Source organism: Sorghum bicolor, chromosome 3 (genome assembly GCF_000003195.3).
Source record: "Sorghum bicolor cultivar BTx623 chromosome 3, Sorghum_bicolor_NCBIv3, whole genome shotgun sequence".
In the NCBI taxonomy this organism is placed as follows: Eukaryota; Viridiplantae; Streptophyta; class Magnoliopsida; order Poales; family Poaceae; genus Sorghum; species Sorghum bicolor.
The window spans coordinates 58,304,268-58,326,701 of NC_012872.2; the positions used below are offsets into that span (position 1 = coordinate 58,304,268).

The 22,434-nt window shown below is 44.8% G+C and overlaps 3 protein-coding genes across 3 annotated transcripts; 1 reads left to right on the plus strand and 2 right to left on the minus strand.

The window, feature by feature from the left end:
• LOC8058266 (vacuolar protein sorting-associated protein 25) lies at positions 799 to 5,677 on the minus strand. The gene is made up of 7 exons (XM_002458210.2): positions 5,392 to 5,677; positions 4,878 to 4,968; positions 2,281 to 2,420; positions 1,956 to 2,009; positions 1,757 to 1,845; positions 1,588 to 1,657; positions 799 to 1,330 (listed from the first exon to the last, which is right to left on the minus strand). The coding sequence occupies exons 2-7, from the start codon at positions 4,934 to 4,936 to the stop codon at positions 1,209 to 1,211; spliced, it is 534 nt and encodes a 177-aa protein (XP_002458255.1). The 5' UTR covers positions 4,937 to 4,968; positions 5,392 to 5,677; the 3' UTR covers positions 799 to 1,208.
• LOC8060125 (sphinganine C4-monooxygenase 2) lies at positions 14,238 to 17,564 on the plus strand. Its single transcript, XM_002456034.2, has 2 exons — positions 14,238 to 14,474; positions 16,547 to 17,564. The coding sequence occupies exons 1-2, from the start codon at positions 14,238 to 14,240 to the stop codon at positions 17,129 to 17,131; spliced, it is 822 nt and encodes a 273-aa protein (XP_002456079.1). The 3' UTR covers positions 17,132 to 17,564.
• LOC8058267 (putative glucose-6-phosphate 1-epimerase) lies at positions 17,392 to 21,848 on the minus strand. Its single transcript, XM_002458211.2, has 8 exons — positions 21,021 to 21,848; positions 20,799 to 20,873; positions 20,164 to 20,220; positions 19,900 to 20,066; positions 19,213 to 19,347; positions 18,482 to 18,584; positions 17,907 to 18,006; positions 17,392 to 17,814 (listed from the first exon to the last, which is right to left on the minus strand). Exons 1-8 carry the CDS (start codon positions 21,126 to 21,128, stop codon positions 17,609 to 17,611), a joined length of 951 nt encoding a protein of 316 aa, XP_002458256.1. The 5' UTR covers positions 21,129 to 21,848; the 3' UTR covers positions 17,392 to 17,608.

The following is a 22,434-nucleotide window of genomic DNA, read 5'->3' on the forward strand; positions in this document are numbered from 1 at the left end:
AAATTGGTGGAGCAATCCGAAAAGTGAAAAGTTTTCGGTACTGTAGCACTTTCGTTTGTTTGTGATAAATATTATCTAATCATGAACTAACTAGGATCAAAAGATTCGTCTCGTGATTTACAGCTAAACTGTATAATTAGTTTTTGTTTTCGTCTATATTTAATGTTTCATGCATGTGTCATAAGATTCGATGTGACGAAGAATCTTGAAAACTTTTTGCTTTTTATGGTGAACTAAACAAGGCCGTAGTAGGCTTGTAGCTGACGTGCAAGATTGACGGCAAACTGTCGCTCATCCACTCGCCGCTGCCAGATGCTCGCCCGCCCACAGATTCCTCTGATTGGGACAGGCTGATTGATTCCTCGTGGCCTATCTGTCAGTGGCCGGACGGCCGAATCCAATTCTTGCGTGGAAACCAATCGCCGGCGTGGATCCCAGCCTCTGCTTCTGCTTGGAGCGGACGGACGGCTGGGATGCTAGCAAAACTAGCAAGAGAGAATCTGGACTCTGACTCGTTTTTTCGTGAACTGGGCGATCAACAGCTCGCTTCTAGGAAAGTTCTCGAGTTCCGGGGCGTACAAGGAGTTTGAGGCGACGAAAGTGTCGGCTCCACGGGAAAAAGCAACGAAAACGTTGGCATCTTTGAATTTGAGGTTGTACACAAAGGAGGATAACACCGTATCCGTATGCATGCACTTCTATGCTTCACAAAAAATTTCATAACAAACATACAACATTTGCAAGGATTTTTTTTCCCCTCACATGAAACGTTCCTTTGCTCCAACAAACACAGATAAATTTTGTTCTCTGTACTATTCGACCTGGGAAACTTACGTCCATTTCCGAGTGAACTCAAAATTCGTCTGACACATGGCACACCTTTCCTGAACACCTTTGCTTAGATATAGGAAAATAAATCAGCATAAGAGGAATGACCAGTTCAACTGCCACCACAGATGATTTTTAATCAGGCTTGGTCAATTTTTCACTACAGCAAAGATGAGTTGTGAAGTTTAACAACTGCAGCACTGAAGAACATACTACTCAGGACGGATGTGACCAGAAGCCATACTGCTTTACAGGGCAGGGATGTGTCATGCCATTTTCAAGGACACTGAATGATCGAGGTTATGGATGCACCATGCCATGTTCAAGGACACCGACTGATCGAGATTATTGGCCTGCCAATTTGGGGATTGCAAAATGAATTACACCGAAAATTTTACACCTTCATCATCGGCCGAGGTGCCTTTGAAGATAGCTGCTTTTCCCTTTTGCTCCAACTGCCGCAGAGCCCGCATGAGAACACCACGATCAATTCCCTCAAGTTCTGTAACAGAGTCCATATACAATGAAAATAAATGAAAAAGGGCAATCCAGTTTTCAAAGGATAAAAGGATTTTCTATTATTTGCTAGTGCATGCTTTGTACTATACTACTGACGAAATACCACCTACAAGTAAACATATAGGCACCATAGTGCTTTTTACTGCAAGTTGGTTTGAGGTCAGTTTCCCAGTCACAAAAATACTGATGTTTGAAGATGTCAAATCTGGCCTTATTACTATGAAAGCTTGCTAAACTCACCAGTTCCACGTGTATCAATTCCAGATCGTATTTCTTCGATAGTCATTACTTCCAACCCGTTATCCTTTACCTACAATCAAAATGCAAAGAGAAATGTCATGGCACAATGAACCATTGCCCGATTTGTTCATAAACAGATAGCACCTCAGGAAATACATAGGAATCTTACAAAGTTTAATATGAAATTGGCCCAATCCTGAATCCTTAGCCAAAGAATTAGGCACTTCTTGTGACCTTTGTCCATCCACTCTGCACGACCTGCAGGTTCAGCAAAAAAATTTAAACACATACTGATTATCAAACAGTATAGCACACTATAAAATCTACCATAAGCTAAATAAAGAAGTATTAATAGTTACAGAATGAACCTTCACTGACGAGAGCTGCAAGGAACACTTCCTTTGCTTCATGGCTAAGAGATCCTGCATTACAAAAAGCCTGTAAATGCAGTGCAATGACTAAAATAAGTGTACAAAAACAAAGTAACTATCTAGTGGTTCAATATATCATATATGTATTGACTAGTACAGTATGCTCAAAATGATTCATGGTAGGTTTTCTGTGTACATTATCATCACACCAGATTGCAAGGCACAAATTTTCAGTGAGCCAACAGATATGCTAATAGAACATGTTTCGCTGAAATTGTAGGAAACATATGTCAAAACTACAATTAATATAGATGTGTATTACTCTCTATCTTTGGATTGGAGAACAAGGGGAAATCTTCTTCCAGGGATATTGTATGTATCTTCTGACTTCTACAGTAATCGAGTATCAGATCTTTCCATAACTGCACTTGCTTTTCCCGCGTTTCACGCACAGGCTGCAAACTGAGGGATATATGTTAGCATAGCATGCTATAATTTTCAGTTCTGGTGTTGAGAGAGTGCATGAAAACAAGTTCAAATGGACTTTTGAAGATAATGGAACAGCAATTTTGATAACTAACAAAGTGAGTAAATGCAATAATGCACAAAGAGAATGCCCAAATATGTTACACTTTATGCAGACCCTTGATGGTGCAGGACTTGACGTATGCAGACCCTTGTCGACATACAGGGCGTCTTGTCCGCCGTGGATGGTGCACTTGAGGGAGGAGTTCAACTTAATTACGCTGAGGTCACACCCTTTCTTGGGACATAATTCGTCTCAGGAGACTCATGGATTCTATCCATACCACCTGATGAAGAGCAGCGACGAGGCAGAGCATCTATCCTATCTACTACGACCCTAGTAGGAATCCAAAAGGGAACATGACAGGAGTCATGTCCCTCCTATTTTTCTTTTTCCCTTTTTCTTTTCTTTAGAACAAAATAATACCACAACATAAACATGTGTTGTGCTATTACTAAAAAAATATTATTCTTAGTGTGATAGCCACCACATTTTGTTCCATAGCTAATCATCACTATTGCCTTGGATCCCAGCACCCGCAGCATAGCTGCCTCATCCTCGCCATCCCACCTATCGATCTTGCTTTGTGCATTCTGCTTGGGCAGCGACGCGTCGTTCCTAAACACAGGAGTGGGCATAATTGACCGAAACCGAAAGTACCGGAACAAAATATTCAGCTCCTTATAGATTCCAGATAGGAAGGAATATATAACCAAAGAAATTTCAGTTCCGACTCTCAGATAACTGAATTAACCAAAAGAACCAAAATACATGAATTTTAGTTCACTTACTGGTATTCTGTAAGACTATTTAGTTTATGTGTGATGTCTCATATTAAATGCCAAGTATTGTGTTACTATATTGCTATTGTTCCTTTATCAATTATTATTATCTAAAATAGAGATAGTTTTTCCTAAATTTACTTTAGAACCTGCATATACTTTTTTGTCTTAACCTCTTCTCACAAAATCCAATTAGTTCGTTTAGAATCGAAACCAAACTGTAAACCAAAATGCTCGATTCCTAATTTTTTTTTTGGGAATGTTTTCAATAACTGAAGAACCGATCCAGAACCGAACAGAAAACCAAAAGTCCACCCCTACCAGAACATGGAGCCATCAGGCAATGAAGTAGTCGGACTCCATCGTCAGGGTGTTGCTGCCGTCCGCGCCGAGGGGCTTGCCATCTTTGCCCGGGCTAGGCGCAGACGATAGTAGCACCGTGACCGTGGAGTCCGGACGACAAGAGTAGTAACTTCTTCTGTCTACTCATCACCAGCATGGTCGACATCCACTCGATCGATCTATATATCGCTATTTAGTTTAATTCCCTACTTCTTCATTTCATTCCTCGATCAGCTGCCTCCTCTTATATAGACTGAGATCCAGCGACGAGCAATGCAATGCAAGCAAGCAGTGGTGTTCTGACACTTTTGTTGCATGCATGCATTGCCAACACAAACAGAATGTTTGGTCCTTATTAGCGGCTATCCCCGATCGATATAATAATAACCTAGCTAATTTTAGATCAATGGTGATGGTGCCGCATGCTCTCTTGACATGACACCTAGTAACTGAAAAATTCCCATTCAATAAAATAAAAACATAATGGGCCAGGAGACAGCATCTATCCACTTGTATTAGGCCAGAAACTCTCAGGCCCTGACAAGATTGTTGGTCGACATGCATTTCGTACAAGTTGGGCCAAATCAGAACATGCCCAAAGTGTATGTGTTGTCATTAATTAACAAGATAATTGTTGGCCCTGTTGAGGTATATTAGTCAAGGGGTATTAGTGTAATCTCCCTAGTCTAGGGTTTCTCTATACCATGTTATGAATAAAGGGAGACTGAACTAGATTAATACTATTGAGGCCTAGAGGGACTATATATAGAATACATGGGGACACAGTAGAGACCCTAGACTAGGGAGATTACACTAATACCCCTTGACTAATGTACCTTAACAGGGCCAACATGCCGACGAGTAGGTGCCCATGAACTGCTTTTCTATTTTTAGAGGTCATTTTATGCCTTATTATCCATCTTCTGTATCAATCTTTGTTTTTTTTAAAAAAAAAACAAAGAGAAAGCAAGCACCATTAGTATGAAACATGCAAGCATAAAAGCAAGTACAAGTAATTAATCCATTTCATTAAACCACCAAGTATAGGAGTGAAAATTCGCATTGGACTATTCGTCCTGAAAACACTGACCGAGACTACAACTGTAACCAATTCAGCATCATCGATTATCCCTACACATACAGCTGCAAGGTTGCAGATAATAGAAACATTGGTGGCATTGTTTCTGAGAGCAGGCAAAGACCTAGTCACTGAAGTGTTTGGAAAGAGAATAAAAGGTAGTGGATAGAGCAAGAAAAAGGACAGATTACGTGAAGTAAGGCGGGTAGTTAAAGAAGGGAGGGAGCCTGAAATCCCCCAGCCTCTGCATCTCCGCAACTGCGCCCGCCCAAAAATCAGGTCCTGCAGCAATTGGAAAATCGTCTCAGAAACATGGACTGGTCATATGTTTTGATATAAGAAATGAGATCATGTCTTTTTTTAATAGCAATTTATAAGTTCAGAGCTCATAACCAAGACTGAGATCCTATGTTCATCAAAGAATTCCTCTTAAATTCACGTGTTGACGATTCAGTCTATCATAAACAAATATGTTTTGGACACAAAGGCCTACCAGTCTTGTTTAAGGACATGATCAAAATCTACACCGTTTAGAAGTTGCAGGGGCTCAAATTCAGCTAAAAACGCTGTGATTTTGGTACCAAAGTCAGAGTTGTGTTCAGCTGTGTAAGAGATCAGCCTGACGGAATTTGATAGAACTCAATCACCTACGTAGGTATCTGTTTATAGGACGTCAAGATTGGAAAATTAGAGACAAAAATATACCGCAGCAGGCAGCAGGGGGGCCGTGGGGGCGGGACGGCCGGCCGCGCGGGTCCTGCCGGTCGGGGACGAGCGGATCCTGCCACGCGCGGGCGACGAGCGGATCCTGCCGGCCGCGCGCAGAGGCTGGACTGCCGGAGGCGGAGTAACAAAGAGGAGCGGCGGGGACGCCTGCCAGTCGAGGCACGAGCGGACGACCGAAGGGCGCAGGCCGGAGGCGGAGTAGGCGAGTAGCAGAGGAGAGAGGAGCGGCGGCTCGGTAGCGTCGACGTTCAGCCGTTCGGATGGTGGCATCAGGAACTCAGGATGCGGCGGCCGGCGGCTTGCAGGACTGCTGGGCTGGAAATCTGGGCCTCGCAGGGGGCTGGTGGGCTGCATTTTTTTTGTGAAGAGCTGCTCCCAAACATCTTGGGCCGCGCCTCCGGGCCCCCAAAGCCCAGGCCGCGAATGCGCCCCTGTGCTCCACCATACGATACAGCGCTACACGAAAACACGTAAGGATGGGGATGGTGCTGATACCCAAATGAACTAAATAAAAAAATAAGAAAAATAATTATCTATTTAGTTTATTAAATCAACACTAGAGAAAAACCACGGATATCCATTTAGAGTGTTATCTCCATCCTTAAAAACACCGGACAGGGATTCAGCAAGTCACAACGTATCCTCCATCAATCCCTCCAAATCAGATCCAGTGGCTCAAAACAGATCCAACCCTTCAACACGTGAGATTTGGGCTTTGTTAGGCCTTGTCTAGTTCCTCACAGATTTTGCAAAAAATTTCAGATTTTCCGTCACATCGAATCTTATGGCACATGTATGAAGCATAGATTAAAAATAATAAACTAATTGCATAGTTTATCTGTAATTTACGAGACAAATCTTTTGAATCTAGTTAGTTCATGATTGGACAATAACAGTGCCCATTTTGCAATTCCGTCCAAAAACCAAAAACTTTTCAAGATTTCCTACCACATCAAATCTTGCGGCACATGCATAAAGCATAAATATAGACACTGTAATTTGAGAGACAAATCTTTTGAGCCTAATTAGTCCATAATTAGACAATTATTATCAAATACAAATAAAAATGCTATAATACCCACAAACCGAAAAGTTTTTGGATTTTGACACTGTAGCATGTAACACCCTAAAAATTAATTTTTTGGGAATTAGAGCTAAAATGATTTAATTATGAATTTCTGTGCTCATGAAACATAGGAAAATAATATTTTCATTTAAATAAAATTAATCCTAGGGTTTAGTAACCTGAATGTGAATTCATGCTGGAGAATTCATCTTTTGTTTGCTGAGTGATTTGATCCCAAATTTCGAAATAATTCCAACTGACTTTAAAATGGTTTTCAAACTGATTTAAAAAGGGTTTGGAAATAACAGAAAAAAAAAAGAAAGGAGGAAGCCGCTCCCTGGAAACCAGGCCGCAGCCCAGCCTGCCCCGCGCCCTTCCCCCTCTCCCCTCGTCTCGAGCCGCAACCCACTCGGCTCACCCAGCGCTTCCCTCCTCTCCTCTTCCAGACGCTGACGGATCGGGCCCACCTGGCAGCGCCCTCTCCCTTCTTCTTCCTTGGCGTGGCCAAGCCGGACTCTGTCCGAGAACAAAATCCCGGATGGTTCGGGATTTCTTGCCCCAAGCATGCACCGAACCGCTATAAAACTCATAGCCTTTCCCTGCGCCTTCTCCTTTCTCCATCTGTTGAAGTCGAGCGACCCAGCTCCATCCCGTGACCGCCTCTGGGATCTCATTGGAGAAGCAGTGAAGCCGCCGTCGCCCTTGTCGATCTGCGTTGCCCTTCCACCGATTTTGGGTCCGTGACGAGCTTCGCATCACCCCTACGAAGTCGCCGATCCGTTGACTTTGCTCTCTGTCGGACCTCAGTTTTCCCTAATGGCTGCTGCACCTTGCAGGAGCTCATCCAACCGCCTTCGCGCGACGTCCGGCACCTCCAAGCTCTCCCCGACCCAAAAGAAGCCCTAGGTGAGTTCGCTTGAGTCCCCGCTTCGTTCCCATGCCTTCGGTTCCATTTTTAGTGGACCTCAGCGCGTAGTTCACGAGCCCCGGCGAGAAATTCGCCACCGGCCATGGAGGACCGCCGGCCGGAGCACTATTCCGGCGACTAAACCCCCCCCCAACCGATCTCCACCGTCCAGATCGAGATCAAGGGTCCACAATAGAAGATACCCCTTCGGGGTAAAATTTTCTAAAGAGACCCTGCCTTTTTCTGTTTTAGAACCCGCGTTCCATAACATGTTTTAGAAAATACGCAATCTGACTTTGAAAGCGTAATCCACCTCGGGTTGATTCAAAGTACGTTTTCAATAATTACAAGTTTGCCACTAAAACTGTTTTAGCCATAAAATGTTCATTTTAACTCCGTTTTGACCCATTCAAATCGCGTTAGGTTCATATTAATGAGCTCTACGTGTTAGGAAAATTATATACTCAGTTTGAGACCTTTTATTTTCGTGACCCTAATTAATTAATTATTTCTCTATATAAAATCTTAGAAAATTCATATCTTCTCCGTTTCAACTCCGATTTTCGCGATCTTTACGTCCATGAAATCGTAGCGATGCGTAGAATCTTTTTATAAACTTTTCATACTGTTTTCATATGATTGGTGTACTGTTCTAATTGTAGCCTTGTTTGTTTCATGTATGTTTTTTTCGACTGTTTGTGTGATCGATGATCGTGATTAGACGGTGAGCAGTTCGTGGATGATCAAGAGTGGTACTACAAGCAAAGACCAGTAGGAAAAGCTTTGATCAAGGCAAGTATAGCATTTGGATTTTATTTCTGTGACCATGATCGTGTGGCTAGATTAATGTTAAGTAATAAACGATAAAAATAACTTTTTAGCAACTTGATGATTTGTCTGTACGTGATCACCCGGGACAACAGTGCAACCATGAGGGCTATAATGGCTCTGGCTTTAGTTAAGTATGAGTAACTTTTCTAGCTCGTTAGCGGTTACCCGTTGTGGCGCAATTGGGGAATAGCAGACCGTGGATTCCTGCGGGTGAATCACACGGACTGACTAATGAAACCAAGCGGCCCTAGCTTGTTAGACGAACCTTTGAAAGACTTCATAGTGATCCCTGTCGACCTCCCTAGGAAGGGGGTTAAGAGACTAGCTACCTCGGGCGAAAGGGTAAATCATGACTCATGGGTAAAGATGTGCAACCTCTGCAGAGGGTTAAAAACTAGTATACTAGCCGAGCTCACGGTCAGGAGCGGCCTTGGGGACATCTACATTAAGGGTGATGAATCTTGTGTGTTAAATATGCTCATTATTTATTGTTTAGTGCTCTACATTATTTATGTCACATTGATCATGAGATTGTGGGAGCTATACAATCTAGTTGCTATACTTGTGGAGTTCGACATGGACTCACTCTTGCTATTTCCCCCCAAACCTCAGGAGAAGTTTAGGCTTGTGATCAACCAGTCAGTTGGATCCTGTAGAGTGGATTTAATACCCGAAGTTGGAGTTATCTATCCGCTGTTTGCTATTAAAGGTTATCTCTTTTATACTAAGTACATTATATGTTTATGCATTGTCTTTTGATATTACCCCTTATTTGTAGCTATATATGAGAATTGACTTCTAAAACTCATATATAGTGTATATCTGGTTTTGTCCTTAAAATCGGGTATTACATAGCACTTTCGTTTTTATTTGACAAACATTGTCTAATCATTGAGTAATTAGGTTTAAAAGATTTGTCTCGCGATTTAGGCCTAGTTTAGTTACCCACCCAAAAACTTTTCATCCATCACATCGAATCTTTGGACACATGCATAGAGTATTAAATGTATATGAAAACAAAAACTAATTTTCACAGTTTGGTTGTAAATTGAGAGACGAATCTTTTAAGCCTAATTAGTCCATGATTAGCCATAACTACTACATTAACCTACATGTGCTAATGATGGGTTAATTAGGATGTAATTTATTTTTTATTAGTATCCAAATACTTCTTTTAACATCTTATGAAACATCCGATGTGACACCCAAAAAATTTTCACTCCCCATCTAAACAAGGCCTTACAGGCAAACTGTGCAATTAGTTTTTGTTTTCATCTATATTTAATGCTCCATATATGTGCCGCAAGATTCAATGTGACGGGAAATCTTAAAAAGTTTTTGGTTTTTGGATTGAACTAAACAAGGCGTTGGTTGTTTTTTCGACATAGATGGTAGACAAACAGCATAGTTGATAGTTCACAGTTTCAAAAAAGAAAAAAAAGTCAATAATCCTGGTCCATCATTCGGATGTACATGTACATAGCAACTTGCTTCATCTATAACGTAGCTACAACAAGTCACATGTACATAGCAACTTGTGTGTTTATTGTGCTTTGGTAAGCTGCTATGTACATGTTCATCTGAATTATGGACCCAAATTATTGTCTTTTTTTCTTTCTTTTTTTTGAAACTGTGAATTTGCTGTTGTCTGCTATCTATGTCAAAAAAACAACCAAATCTTATGTGTTGAAGACTGGATCTAGAGGACTGAGGCGATGTAAAATTTTTTTGGATTTTGTTACTCTAGCACTTGTTTAATTCACATCAAAAATAAAAGTTTCTAAGATTTTCCGTCAAATCAAATCTTACGGCACATGCATAAAACACTAAAAATAGATGAAAACAAAAACTAATTGAATAATTTATATGTAAATCGCGAGATGAATCTTTTAAACCTAATTAGTCTATAATTAAATAGTATTTGCCACAAACAAACAAAAATGCTACAGTGCGTCAGTGTCGCAACTCACAAACACTCAATGTGACCCACAAAAAGGACCCGGTTTTCCTCGTTCCATGGCGGCTTCATTTGGCCGAAGCGCGGAACGAGATAGCGTGCGTACGTGCTTTACTCTGTGGCTGCAGTGTGGGGCGGTGGCACAGCTCAGCCCGTGGTGGACCTTGGTGGACGACACGCGACGGCGACTCCGATCCGCCGCTGGCTCGGTCATCGTTCGTCGCCCCATGGGTCATCGCCATGACGCCATCGCGAGCGGCAAATTAAAGCTATGCCCGGCTCTCGCCGCTGCTGACTGTTTTTCCTTTTTTTTTTAAGTAAAGGAAGGAGCTCTTCGTTAGTACACATGCCAAAAATATGGTCTTTGGACCAGAGTGAAAGAAAGAACCAAACTCTACTAAATTGATTGCCCACCCATTGACATGGCTCTATGTTTCTGTATTATGTCATCTTTGGTTATGGAGGCAACTTGTTGCACCGTCATGTGCATGTTTTAAAAGATTCTCTTGTTTTTTTCCTTCTAAAGGTTCCACACAATATATATATGCAAACTCCATTGAAGCGTCTATGTTCTTGTTTTGGCACCTTGTTTGCCATATGCTCCCACCAGGTAGCAAGTGAGGCAGGGTGATCTGTGATCTGCCCTCCTCCAGCGGTCCACCGCAGTGCCGCGGAGCAGCGCTAGTCCTTGAATCTTCTTCTTCTTCTTTGAGAACTGAATGACCGGATTATTATTAATTGAACCTCGATTGATATATAGCTACGTAGGGATGAGAAATGTTACGGATATTTCTCACAATATTTGAGACTCAATCTATTTATAGAGGTTTACATCTATCCGTATTTGAGAGTGGATATTCAACATCTATTATAGTGTATCGTATCTAAACAATCAACCGTATATTTATAATATCGATATCTAAACATATATTACATGGCATGATTGACACTATATGTATTTAAATCTGAATCTGAATCGAAATATAAAAATAAATATATTCATATCCAACCTGTTTTCATCCTATAGCTACGGCTACGATCACGGGCTGGCGGCAGATGTGAGGAACATGCGCAACGTCATTCGTCCATCCGATATGACGGCGACGGAAATGCGAGACCATGGGTGTGTTTAGTTGCCATCTCAGGCTGGCCATGGGCTTACCCGGGCTTAAAACTAGGTGTTTGGTTCATTGGCCAAGGCTTGGGGCCTGGCTACAAGAAGCCAGTCGTACCATGTTAACCAGGCCCAACTGGGATCACCAAATCAGTGATTCTTCTGGGGCCAGGCCAGACCCAGCTCAGACCGCGAGCTTGGACGTGGGTCGCTTGGACAAGGTTAGCCACCGAATAAAAAGGGAGCTCTCACCGCCCGACTAGGGTTCTTGGGATACTGTTCATGGGACACTGTTCACTCATCTATCCACTCCGTCGCAGCTCTCGCACGCTCTCTCACCCTCTTGCCCTCATGCTCTCTCGCGCGCTGAAGGCGCTCTGGCCAAGGTTCATCCTGCCACTCGATGAACTGACAGTGCTCCTCCTGCTCCTATGTTAGTGGGAGGTACATACATATGAGTCATTTCGAATTGAGCAAACGTTCAGTTCAGTCAGCATTTAGATATAAATGTACACAATTCACATTTGTAGGAATGAAATAACATAAGGAAACCTCCAGAGCGCAGCCAGTGTTCTTGCCACCCCAAGCACGCTTCATGATGGTATGGCGACCATGTGCGCATTTGCGCAGCCGCACGACACGCATGCCAGACCAGTCATGCTCGATCACAACATCATGGATAATCGAGTCGCTCTGCTCCTACGAAAGTAAAGGGGAAAACAGAAATCAATCATAAATCTAGCAAAAAACCGGACCAATTTTAGGGTTTGGTTCAATCTATCCCAAATCGACATCTTGGAGTACGTTGTATGCAGAACAATCAAGCAAGATTGGATGGAAAATTGGGTTCTCGCCACTTCAACTAAAACCCTAGGGAGAGAGGAGAATAGGAGCGAAACGATTCGTTACCTCTGATGCGGAGTCCTCCTCAGTAGCGCTGTTATCCGGTGAGTTGCGCGAGCTCTCGTCGTGACTCGACGCCCGAGGCTCGCAGATGGTGTGCACGAGCACTCGGGGCGGACCGTCGTCTCCGGGTGCGAGTTGCACGTGCACCCGGAACCACCCTGACAGCGGGCCAAGCCGCGACGAACCTCATCGACGACGGCGGGGACATAGTCGCTCATCTCTGCCGAGTCCTCACTGACGGGATTGAGAATGGACGGAGAAGGAGAGGAGGCAGCGAGAGGGAGATGAAAGTGCTGGGAGGGGGGTGATTGGCTGGGGTCAGCGAACGAGGGGGTGGTCGTATTTATGAGCAAGGAGGGAAGCTGAAGGGACATCAGTGGTAAGTCCACCTAAACAAAGAAAATGGTGACTTCAACTAGCCTAGTCCAACAAACCAAAAAGATTGATCATGACTACACTAGTACAGCAAGGAGTTCATACAACCAACCAAACAAGATCACACCTCAACCAAGCTAGCTACACACTGTAAACCAAAAGCCTACCTGGCTTAATATATACACCTAGGCCAAGTGCAACCCAACCCGGCTCTAATTTACTAGCCAGACTCCAAGAGGTTGGCAACCAAACACACTTCCATACCAGGTGGTGGCTTACACCGAGAGGGGCCAGGGCAAGGCACGCGCGCATGCAGCAGCTAGCTAGCTAGCTCTTCGTTAGTTTTAGCTTTGAGCATCTGGAAGCCAGCGGCCAGCCAAGAGGGAGAATGTGTGCGAACCTGGGTGCATCAGGAACGTGCCGTATCTAGCAGCTGGTTGTTTCCTCGGACTTGTCGGTTGGCATGGATGCACAAAACCTGTCGATCGTCGTCAGCCACAATGCAGTTAAAAGGCTTAATCGGCTGCTGTCAGCACAGGCTACTGTCGTATATCTACTGTGTGTATACGTAACCAGCTACTGTCGTTCATCCGACCAATACAATAATCATCAATGACAATTACATTCCACTTACTTTCAACACGTTGTGCTCGCTGAATGGGAGCATTATATATGTTTACATGCCACGGGTTGAAAAGTTCTTTCTCGCTCTGACGCTCTCGTAAGAACGTGCCTTACTGCGCCTTTTGCTTCTGAACACCACGCACGCAAGTTCTATCCCGTGGGTCGCGGGCGTGTCGTCACCTGACGACGATATTGCCTGGCGGCTGGCGCCTTCACGCACGACTGCTAAGGCCTTGTTGGGTTCACCTCAAAAACTATTTTTTTTTTCAAAATTCCCCATCACGTCACATCTTACAGCACATTTATGAAGCATTAAATATAGATAAAAATAAAAACTAATTATACAATTTACCTATAAATCATGAGATAAATCTTTTAAATTTAATTAGTCTATGATTGAATAATAATTGTCAAATAAAAATAAAACCAAAATTTTTTGAGAAGCCTAAGAGCATCTCCAAGAGCCTTTCTAAATCTCACTCTCTAAATCATCATTTGGAGAGTCATTTGCATAAAAATCGCTTTCTATATCTTTCCACTCTCCAACAGTTTTGCTAAATCTCATGCGCACTCTAGAGAGTTATTCTTATCTTCTATATTTGGCTAGCGAAAAATCCGGAATAGACAATGGATATATTTGGATGACCATTTAGAGAACCTGTTGGAGAGTAATTTTTCATCAAAATCTCTATTCCTAGCATTTAGGAAGAACATAGAGAGTCTTTAGAGATGTTCTGAGCTAGGGCGCTTGCCCAAGTCGCCAAGTCCCTCTCCCTAGGGTGACGCCTTCCAGTTCGTCCAGGTCCATCGAGCCCCATATATACCTCGGAAACCCATAAGAATGCAGCAAAAGCGAAGCTGTCAAAACGGCTGAAGAAAAGGCTCGCAAAGCACACAAGGCGGCGGCGGCGGCGCGGTGACAGCAACAAGCGTGTATTGCTAGAGCTAGCAGCTCTGCCTGCTGGTGTCTTTACTTCTCCGGCCGCCTCGCGCGCGCGCGCGCGCTCGTCGTCACTTGCCTTTGCTTCGCCGGCGGCTGCGATCGATGGCGGCGTTCGTGAACGGCGAGGAGCTGGCGGTGACGCTGGCGCCGGTGGCCGTGTACTGGGTGTACGCGGGCATGTACGAGCTGCTGCTGGCGCGCACCACGGTGCTGGACAGGTACAGGCTGCACTCGCGGCGGGACGAGGAGACCAAGAACATCGCCTCCCGGAAGGACGTCGTCAGAGGGGTGCTCCTGCAGCAGGCCATCCAGGTCGCCATCTCCGTGGCCGTCCTCAAGGTCAGTACTCAGTAGAGCTCTCCCTACTCCTCCTCCTCCTCATCAGTATCCATCTTATGCATTGCATTTGCATGCATCTCTGATCGTTGATATCTGGCTAGTTATTAGAAGAAGGATTAACCAAGCAAGATATAGAACTTGCTGTCGTCCTCGCCCTGTTTTTGCATGCATGCATGCTGTGGACCGCTCTATAAATTAAAAGCGCATTTTTTTTTCATCATAACATAGATGTATATAGACATACAGGATGTGGTTATACAAGCTTCAATAACAATAGGGCAATGGTTTTTATTGTCTTTTAACATTGCCCCAAAGCCACACAAGTCACATCTCTGTGGCTCTGTCTCACCGTTGCAAGCAAGAAGAAACGAGATGTTATATGTGCTTGGAACGGTGGGCGGTGGTGTTATATACTATACTATGAATGAAAAGGATATAGTCGTTCTAAACTAGAGTTTGCATAGTTTACACGAGAGATAAATTTACTAGATCTGTTGTCAAAATACTAACTAATAAAACGTGGTAAAATACCGAGGATATGCTTGAGAAGCTCGGTGCTGGAGAATTTTTATATACTCGGTCTCAATCAGTGATAAATATATAGAATATCGCTCTCTCTGGTCCGAAATTAATTGGATGGACCCTGAGCTGGTCTCAGTCCTTGGACAGTCACATGAAGCGTGTCTGAATTTTGAAGCCAGTGAAGCTCCCGTTGAGGAAAGGGAAGGAGTGTCGTCTCTGTCCTGTCGTCGTGCGGGCAAGGATTGGTCAAAACTAGGGTCAACCTTGCATACTCCCTCCGTCGTCCGTCCCGTCGTTTTAGATTTTTTCTACAAATTTGACTTGATTTGTAGAAAAGAAATGTAATATTTTTATTTCTAAATAAATTTATTAAAAAATTAGACTTAAAGATATTTTTAATGATACTAATTATATACTATAAATATTAATACTTTTTAATATATATTTAGTTAAAGTTATTTCTTGAAAAACACTCTTATTTTGAGATGAAGGGAGTACATGCTTGCACGCACGACATTCAAAGCAACCTGCGACAAACAAGGGAAGTGATGCTAGTACCAGGGCCTTGTTTAGTTCACCCCGAAATTTAAAAAGTTTTCAAGATTCCTCGTCACATCGAATCTTGCGGTACATGCATGAAGCATTATATATAGATAAAAAAAAACTAATTACACAGTTTGTCTGTAAATCGCGAGATGAATTTTTTAATCCTAGTTAGTTCATGATTAAACAATATTTGTCAAATAAAAACGAAAGATTTCAGACTACCCGCTCTTGGTTCTTCCCCTAGGTGTTTTGTGCATTCTTTTCACATGGCTTAAGATTTCAGACTTCACAGTTGAGACCAAAACGCCTACTAGTGCTTGACACAATCTACCACAACTAACTTTTGACAAATGTGGCAAGTCATAAAAAGTGTAGCTAGCAAATTAGTTACCACACTTTGCCATGTCTAAAGAAATCTTGCCACACTTTTTAACTCTATGACATGTGGAGCCCAAAAGAATTATGCCTAAGCTTAGTTATGAACCAAACACTTACCAACTTAGTCAAACTTGTCTAAAGTAAAGTATGGTAAATTGTAGTTAGCAACCAAACACGCCCACAGTGTCAAAGCCTCCACAGACTTCGGTCAAGTGGCACTCCATGGATGGGGGAAGCTCGCCTGCATCTCGAATGGCTAAGCCTGACAAGCATTGAAGACCGGTCTGCGCTCTGCACCGCTGGTCAATGCCTGCCGTGTCCACGCAGCGCAGGCACCGCACCGCCCCGCACCAGCCCGTGGCCATGCACAGGGGCAGCCGCCTGCTGTAAATTGTACACGCGTACGTACGTGCACTCCATGATATGCACATTTGTTGCGCGCGTGCGTGCGCCGTGTGAACTACAGTAGGACTGTAGGAGTTATCGTGACATAGGAGTATCTATCACGGGGCGGTTTCTTTGGAATCCATGCATTTCTGACCGTACGTCATTTATGCAGGATGCATGCATGCACGCACCCACCTAATACTAATCCTTTTTACGCCCGTCAATCCGTCATTGTGCAGCTAGAGGGTCACGGCGCCACCGCCAACGACACCGACGGTGGTCTCGCGCCGCCGGCGGACGAGGAGCCGCTCCTGGTGGTGGCGGCGCGGTTCGGCGTGGCGATGCTGGTGCTGGACGCGTGGCAGTACTTCATGCACCGGCTCATGCACTCGGTCCCCTGCATGTACCGGCGGTTCCACTCGTGGCACCACCGCGTGGCGGCGCCGTACGCGTACGCGGCGCAGTACGGGCACCCCGTGGACGGCGTGCTCACGGAGACGCTGTCGGGCGCCGCCGCGTACCTGGCCTCGGGGATGCACCCGCGCGCCGCCGCGGCCTTCTTCGTCTTCGCCACCGTCAAGGGCGTGGACGACCACTGCGGCGTCGCCGCGCCCTGGAACCCGCTCCACGCCGCGTTCCGGAACAACGCCGCCTACCACGACGTGCACCACCAGCGCGGCGGCGGCCGGCGCAACTTCTCCCAGCCCTTCTTCGTGGTCTGGGACCGACTGCTCGGCACGCACGCGCCGTACGACCTGAGACAGAGGCACGGCGGCGGGCTCGAGGTCAAGGCCTTCGACAAGGATCGTCAGATGCACCAGTAGTATCTTTTTGTTGCACTGCAGGCTGGCGCCACGCTACGCCAGCCTCGTTCACCGCTTAGCTTTGGCTCGTAGCAGGAGTGTCTGTAGTGCCGCCCATGCAGCCATGCATGCCCCCACCACGCCATATCATATCCCGTGTAACCTTATAGGTATCGTGTACAGAAACGAATAATGTAAACAGCCAAATCCATCAACTTGGATTCTGCCTTCCTCTGATGGTAGCAGTACAAGTTAGCTTCAGGACTGTAAGCGCTTGAGACTTCGAAAGATGCAGATATATAAACGCTTGAGACTTCGAACAACATCGAACATGTAGATCACAGAAATACTTGCATCTGACATATTTAGTTTAAACTCACACATGACACGCCTGGCAGGCAGATCATACTGCAGCCTGCAGACCTAGCGCCCCCATGTACATACATGAAAAAAAGTAGTACATGCCTTTCGTCAGGGGCGACGAACCCACCCAGTGCTCTACAGCCTGCCCGGGTGATCCAGGTGGTCGCTGCAGTTGGTCGACGCCACGGCGGAGAGCTCCAGCTTCCCCGTCCACTCCTCGCCGGGCTTCAGCGTGATGGTCCTCTCGACCGCGGCCGCATCCACGCACAGCATCTGCTTGTACTCGTCGTCGCCGAAGTCTGTCATCGTCTTGGACTTCTTTTCCCAGGGGTTCCACACAACTGAATGCAGCCGGCCAAGATAATAGTGCAGGAACACGGTTACGGAATTGTGTTATCTTGTTCGACGAGGTAGCAAAAGCGTATCATCTTACCAATATCAGGAAGGCCTTCTTTTCGGATGATGAATGTGCGTTTCTTTTCATGGTCAAGAACAGCTATTACGCCTGGGCAGCCAACATAGACTCGATCAACCTGCACCAGTAGTTACCACCTTCAGGTCAAAAATGGAACAATTAAGAGACTCAGTAGCAGGCAAGAAGATTAAGCAAACTTTGGCAAGCTGAGCTATAAGACTCGAAACTAATTCCAGATACCACCCCTTTGAGCCTTCGTCTCAACAAATGAAATGAGAAACCACTCATACTTCATCAGTGGGGCCAATTCAAGATTGTTGCAAGTTTCCAGATGGCAACTACTAGTTAAATCTCAAAAGTACTCCAACCACGACAGGACAGTAGGAGACTAGTAGTAGTCAGTAGAGAGAACTGCAATAAAGTACTCAGAGAGCTCTTTACAATCACGAGTTGATGTGTGCAAATTCATGGGTGCTACTGTAGCCATATAGCCAAAAGATATTTACTCTCCATGAACTGATCCATATAGCTGAAATGCTCAAATAAACCCCACATATTCATGTTGCATGTATATCAAAACAGAGGAAAGGTACCTCTGATTCAAATGTTATAGCATCTCCCTGTTCAGTAAAACGTTCCCGCTGGCTAAGGTTGTCAAGATAATCAAGGGTCTCCAGACCTTCTATCCTCACTTCACTGGAATCAAGGTGCAAAGTATCAACATATGTATAATATCATCGGTAAAATATCTAGAATCATCTGGAGAACAGAATGTTTCTTTGTTCTTCTGAATAGTAACAGACCATCGACTGAGAACAATACTCTATGCTTTACTGATTGTGAAAGTATGTCAGGCATAGCTCAAAATGTAATTTGGTGATAACTAAGCCTCAAGTTAGGACCATGGATTTCTTCATATTCGTATTGCTTCATTCTTTTAGGCAATAGATAAATAAATAAATAAATAAATAAAATAAAATGCTTCATTCTCAATTTGCACGAGCATTGTCAATTTACAGCACAAATTTCACCTCTACAGTTCATAGAAATTTGAAGGTTTGTACACCTTCTGGTGCAAAATGTGATACCCGAGAAAAACATCAAAGATTCTGATAGTTAGTTCTAATTTTTTTTGCCCATAAGAAAATACTCTAGTTTTGACCTGTCTCATGTGGGTAAAAAAACATTAATGCTGATGACCTAAAGTATGAATTGACAGATAACTTAATCGAAAAAGGGACAAAAAAATCATCACATCAAGTTAAGCATATAAGAAGGAATTCAATTGAATAAAATAGGATTAACCATCCAAAAAATGCCATACCTGATGTCAGAAACAGAAAGGTGTGTATGATAAGCAAATGCAAAACTGAATGGCTTCCCGTTAACATTCCTAACCCGTGATATCAGTGAAAGGTCTCCATCCATTGAAAGAGAAACTCTGAGACGTAACTCGAAACTGTAATTCAGATTAAAACCAATTAGGAAAAGAACATCCATATTGAAATTGACTCATGATTTCACTTAGCATAACTTAGTCTATAAAAGACTGAATCATACTACTTGCTAAAGGTACAGGTTCACAGCACACATAATTTCATTAAATGGGTATCCTTGCTCAGAAATAGCCATTAATGTCCGTTGTCTGTGAACTCAGAGAAATCTAACGTGCTATTTTTATTGCAAAACTAAGTGACTTAGCTTTGAGTAGAAGCACTGAATTATTGTGTACAGAGCATCCCATCTACAACCCAACAGGTGTAGCCTGCAGATTCCTTTTTTAAGCAAAAGATGCACATGGAAAGGAATCATGGATGAAGCAACATGCCTTTGAATTTATCATAGATGATTGAGAGAGAGAGAAAACTAAAAAAAAAATAGTGGCTTCTTTAATTTATTACACATTGTTACTCCCTTGTATACATCATGAAAAATTCACATAGCCAAGTTCTGATAGATCATAGTCATTTGGAATATTTTCTACATTAAAATCCAAGGGGAGCCATCATACCAGTGTGGCCAGCACTTCAGGTCATCTTCAGATGGCTTTAGCAGAAGGTCAACAGAAGCTTTGTTGTTGTTGTTATCACCAGAATTTAGTGGTGGAGCCTCATCATCTATTGTCCATATCTTGTTCCTTGCAAATCCATGTTGCTCCAGTGTTCCACAGTTTCCAAACTGATAAATTTAGACATTCAAAACATTTAGTATTGTCCTCACTTCAAAAGCAGAATTGCATGAATGTTCAGTATTGCAATAATATATATTGCAGTACCTGGGGGAAGCATATTGGAATGCCACCACGCGTCGCTTTGGGCGGCTTGAAGATTGCCTGCATGGGAGAACAACAGTTGCCAAAATTCATAAACCAATGCTGAAGTAAGCAAACTGAAACTTATTGTGGTCTCAGCAGGCGACATCAGAATTGATAACAACTCTCTAATGCCCAAAGCACAAGTACAGAGAAAAAAAAATACGTTTGCTAGTATTATAAGGATAAAAGGGTAGCAGATAACTAATCCAAATGGTCATTTCTGATGTCTGCATAAGAAATTTGTCAATCCATGATAAAGAGTGAATCAATGATTTGACATTGCTTTTGCCCAGTCACATAAAGTAGCTACGTATTTAGTGACTCCGTGATACAGAAATAAGGTAGGTGTAGTATTTAATCAACTCTAGTCCTACTTTTCTAAATTATACATCCGATTGTAAAAGCAAACAAAAAAAAATGTTTCTGTAAACAGTCGTACTAAATGTTCACGAGAACAGTAATCAGGAGAGTGCATCCACAGTCGGTCACAGTTACCGCAGTGAATCGTTACACCAACGAGTAACAAGTAGCAGAAAGCAAAGCTGCATTGCAAATGATACGAGCCAGCATCGGCAACCCAACGAGTAACAACTCACCTTGCTACTGCTGAAGAGGAGCTCCTCGCCGCGGTGGTTCCTCCACGAGACGACCTGCCCGCCGTGCAGGCAGACCTGCGCCGACAACCGAACGCTCGCATCAGACCGAGAGAAGGAAAGCTTTTTCTGCCTAGACCAGAAATGCCGAGCCGATCGCCCGTGGGAAATATAGCCAAAGAAGAAAAAAAAATTCCCAGGCAGAGCAGAACAGAAGCGACTCACCCGGACGGAAGCCCCCCGCGGGGACCGGATCGCGACCTGGTCGGCGCCGTTCCAGTCCTTGGTGACCTCGAACCCCGTCCGCTGCTCGGAGCAATGGCCCATGCTCATCAACCGGGGGAGCTGAGGAGGAGGAACACCAGCAGCAGCAGCAGCAGCAGCCACCTCTCGCGAGAACGGACCAGTCACCCACTTCTGCCTTCCCGGCGCACGCAACGCAACGCAACGCAAGCGAGGTAGACAGGCACGCACACGAGCGAGCGAGCGGCTCGGGTCCGTCACGCGCAGCGCCAAAGCCACAACCACCTACCAACCTAGTACTGCAGCTCCGCTTGTAGCGCCAGTCTACCACCGCCCCAACAAAGCGCTGGCGACGAAAGCAACGGCAGCGGCAGGGGTCGCCATTGGAACAGCTCGGATGTTACGGCTCGCTCGCTGCCCTCCCCCTCCCCTCCCCAACGCCTCCGTCCCTCGGTGCCTTCCCTTGTGAGCGAGAGGAAAAAAGGAAAGCGAAAGGCTAGGCCCAAATCTCGTGACACCTACGGGAGCAGAGCAGCGCAAAGCGGCGGGCCTTTTCTTTCTTTCTTTCTTTCACGCCGCGCACCACCAACCACCGCTGCCACCACCGCACCGCACCACACCGGCGTCCCAGAGCACGCCCGCACGGCAAGGAACGGCGCGCGGCAGCAGGCAGCAGGCAGCAGCAGCACGCGGGGTTAGCTCTAGCTAGTGGTGGTGGAAGAGCCGAAGAGCCTTCGCAGGGGGAGGGGCAGGGGAGAGGGAGACGGGAGGAGAGATCCGCGTCGTCGTCGTCCTCTGTCAAAAGCGGCACGCACATGGCGGGGTGGCGTGGCGAGAGCGCATCATGGGAGCCACCTCGGCGTTGCCGTGGGACGGGCCAAGGATCCGAGGGAACAGCTGGAATCCGAGAAGCGCGGGGTGGGTGGTGGACCGGTATTGGAGCGAGGATACCCGTACCCGAGAAGGGGTGGCCGAGCATGGTGCACCGCCACCGCGTGCTTTGGCTGGCTCGGTGGCGCTGGCGCACGAGAGGAGAGCCCGCGAGGGGTTACAGTTACAGTACAGCCGTACAGCGGCGCCGCGTGCCCTGGAAACGCGCACACGTGCTAACGCGCCGTGGACGTGGAGTGGCCGAGCATGCTCTGCGTCACCCTCGGCTTCCATGAACTCCAATTTTACTGGGCCTGCAGTGCTGCAACGCGCAGCCGAACTGGCTGTTGCTATTTTTTTAAGGCCTTATTCAGTTCCAAAATTTTTCAAAATTTTTTGTCAAATTAAATTTTTAAATACATAAAATATTAAATATAAATAAAAAATAACTAATTATACAGTTTATATAATTTATGAGATAAAAATTTTGAGCCTAGTTATCTATAATTAAATAATACTTCCTCTA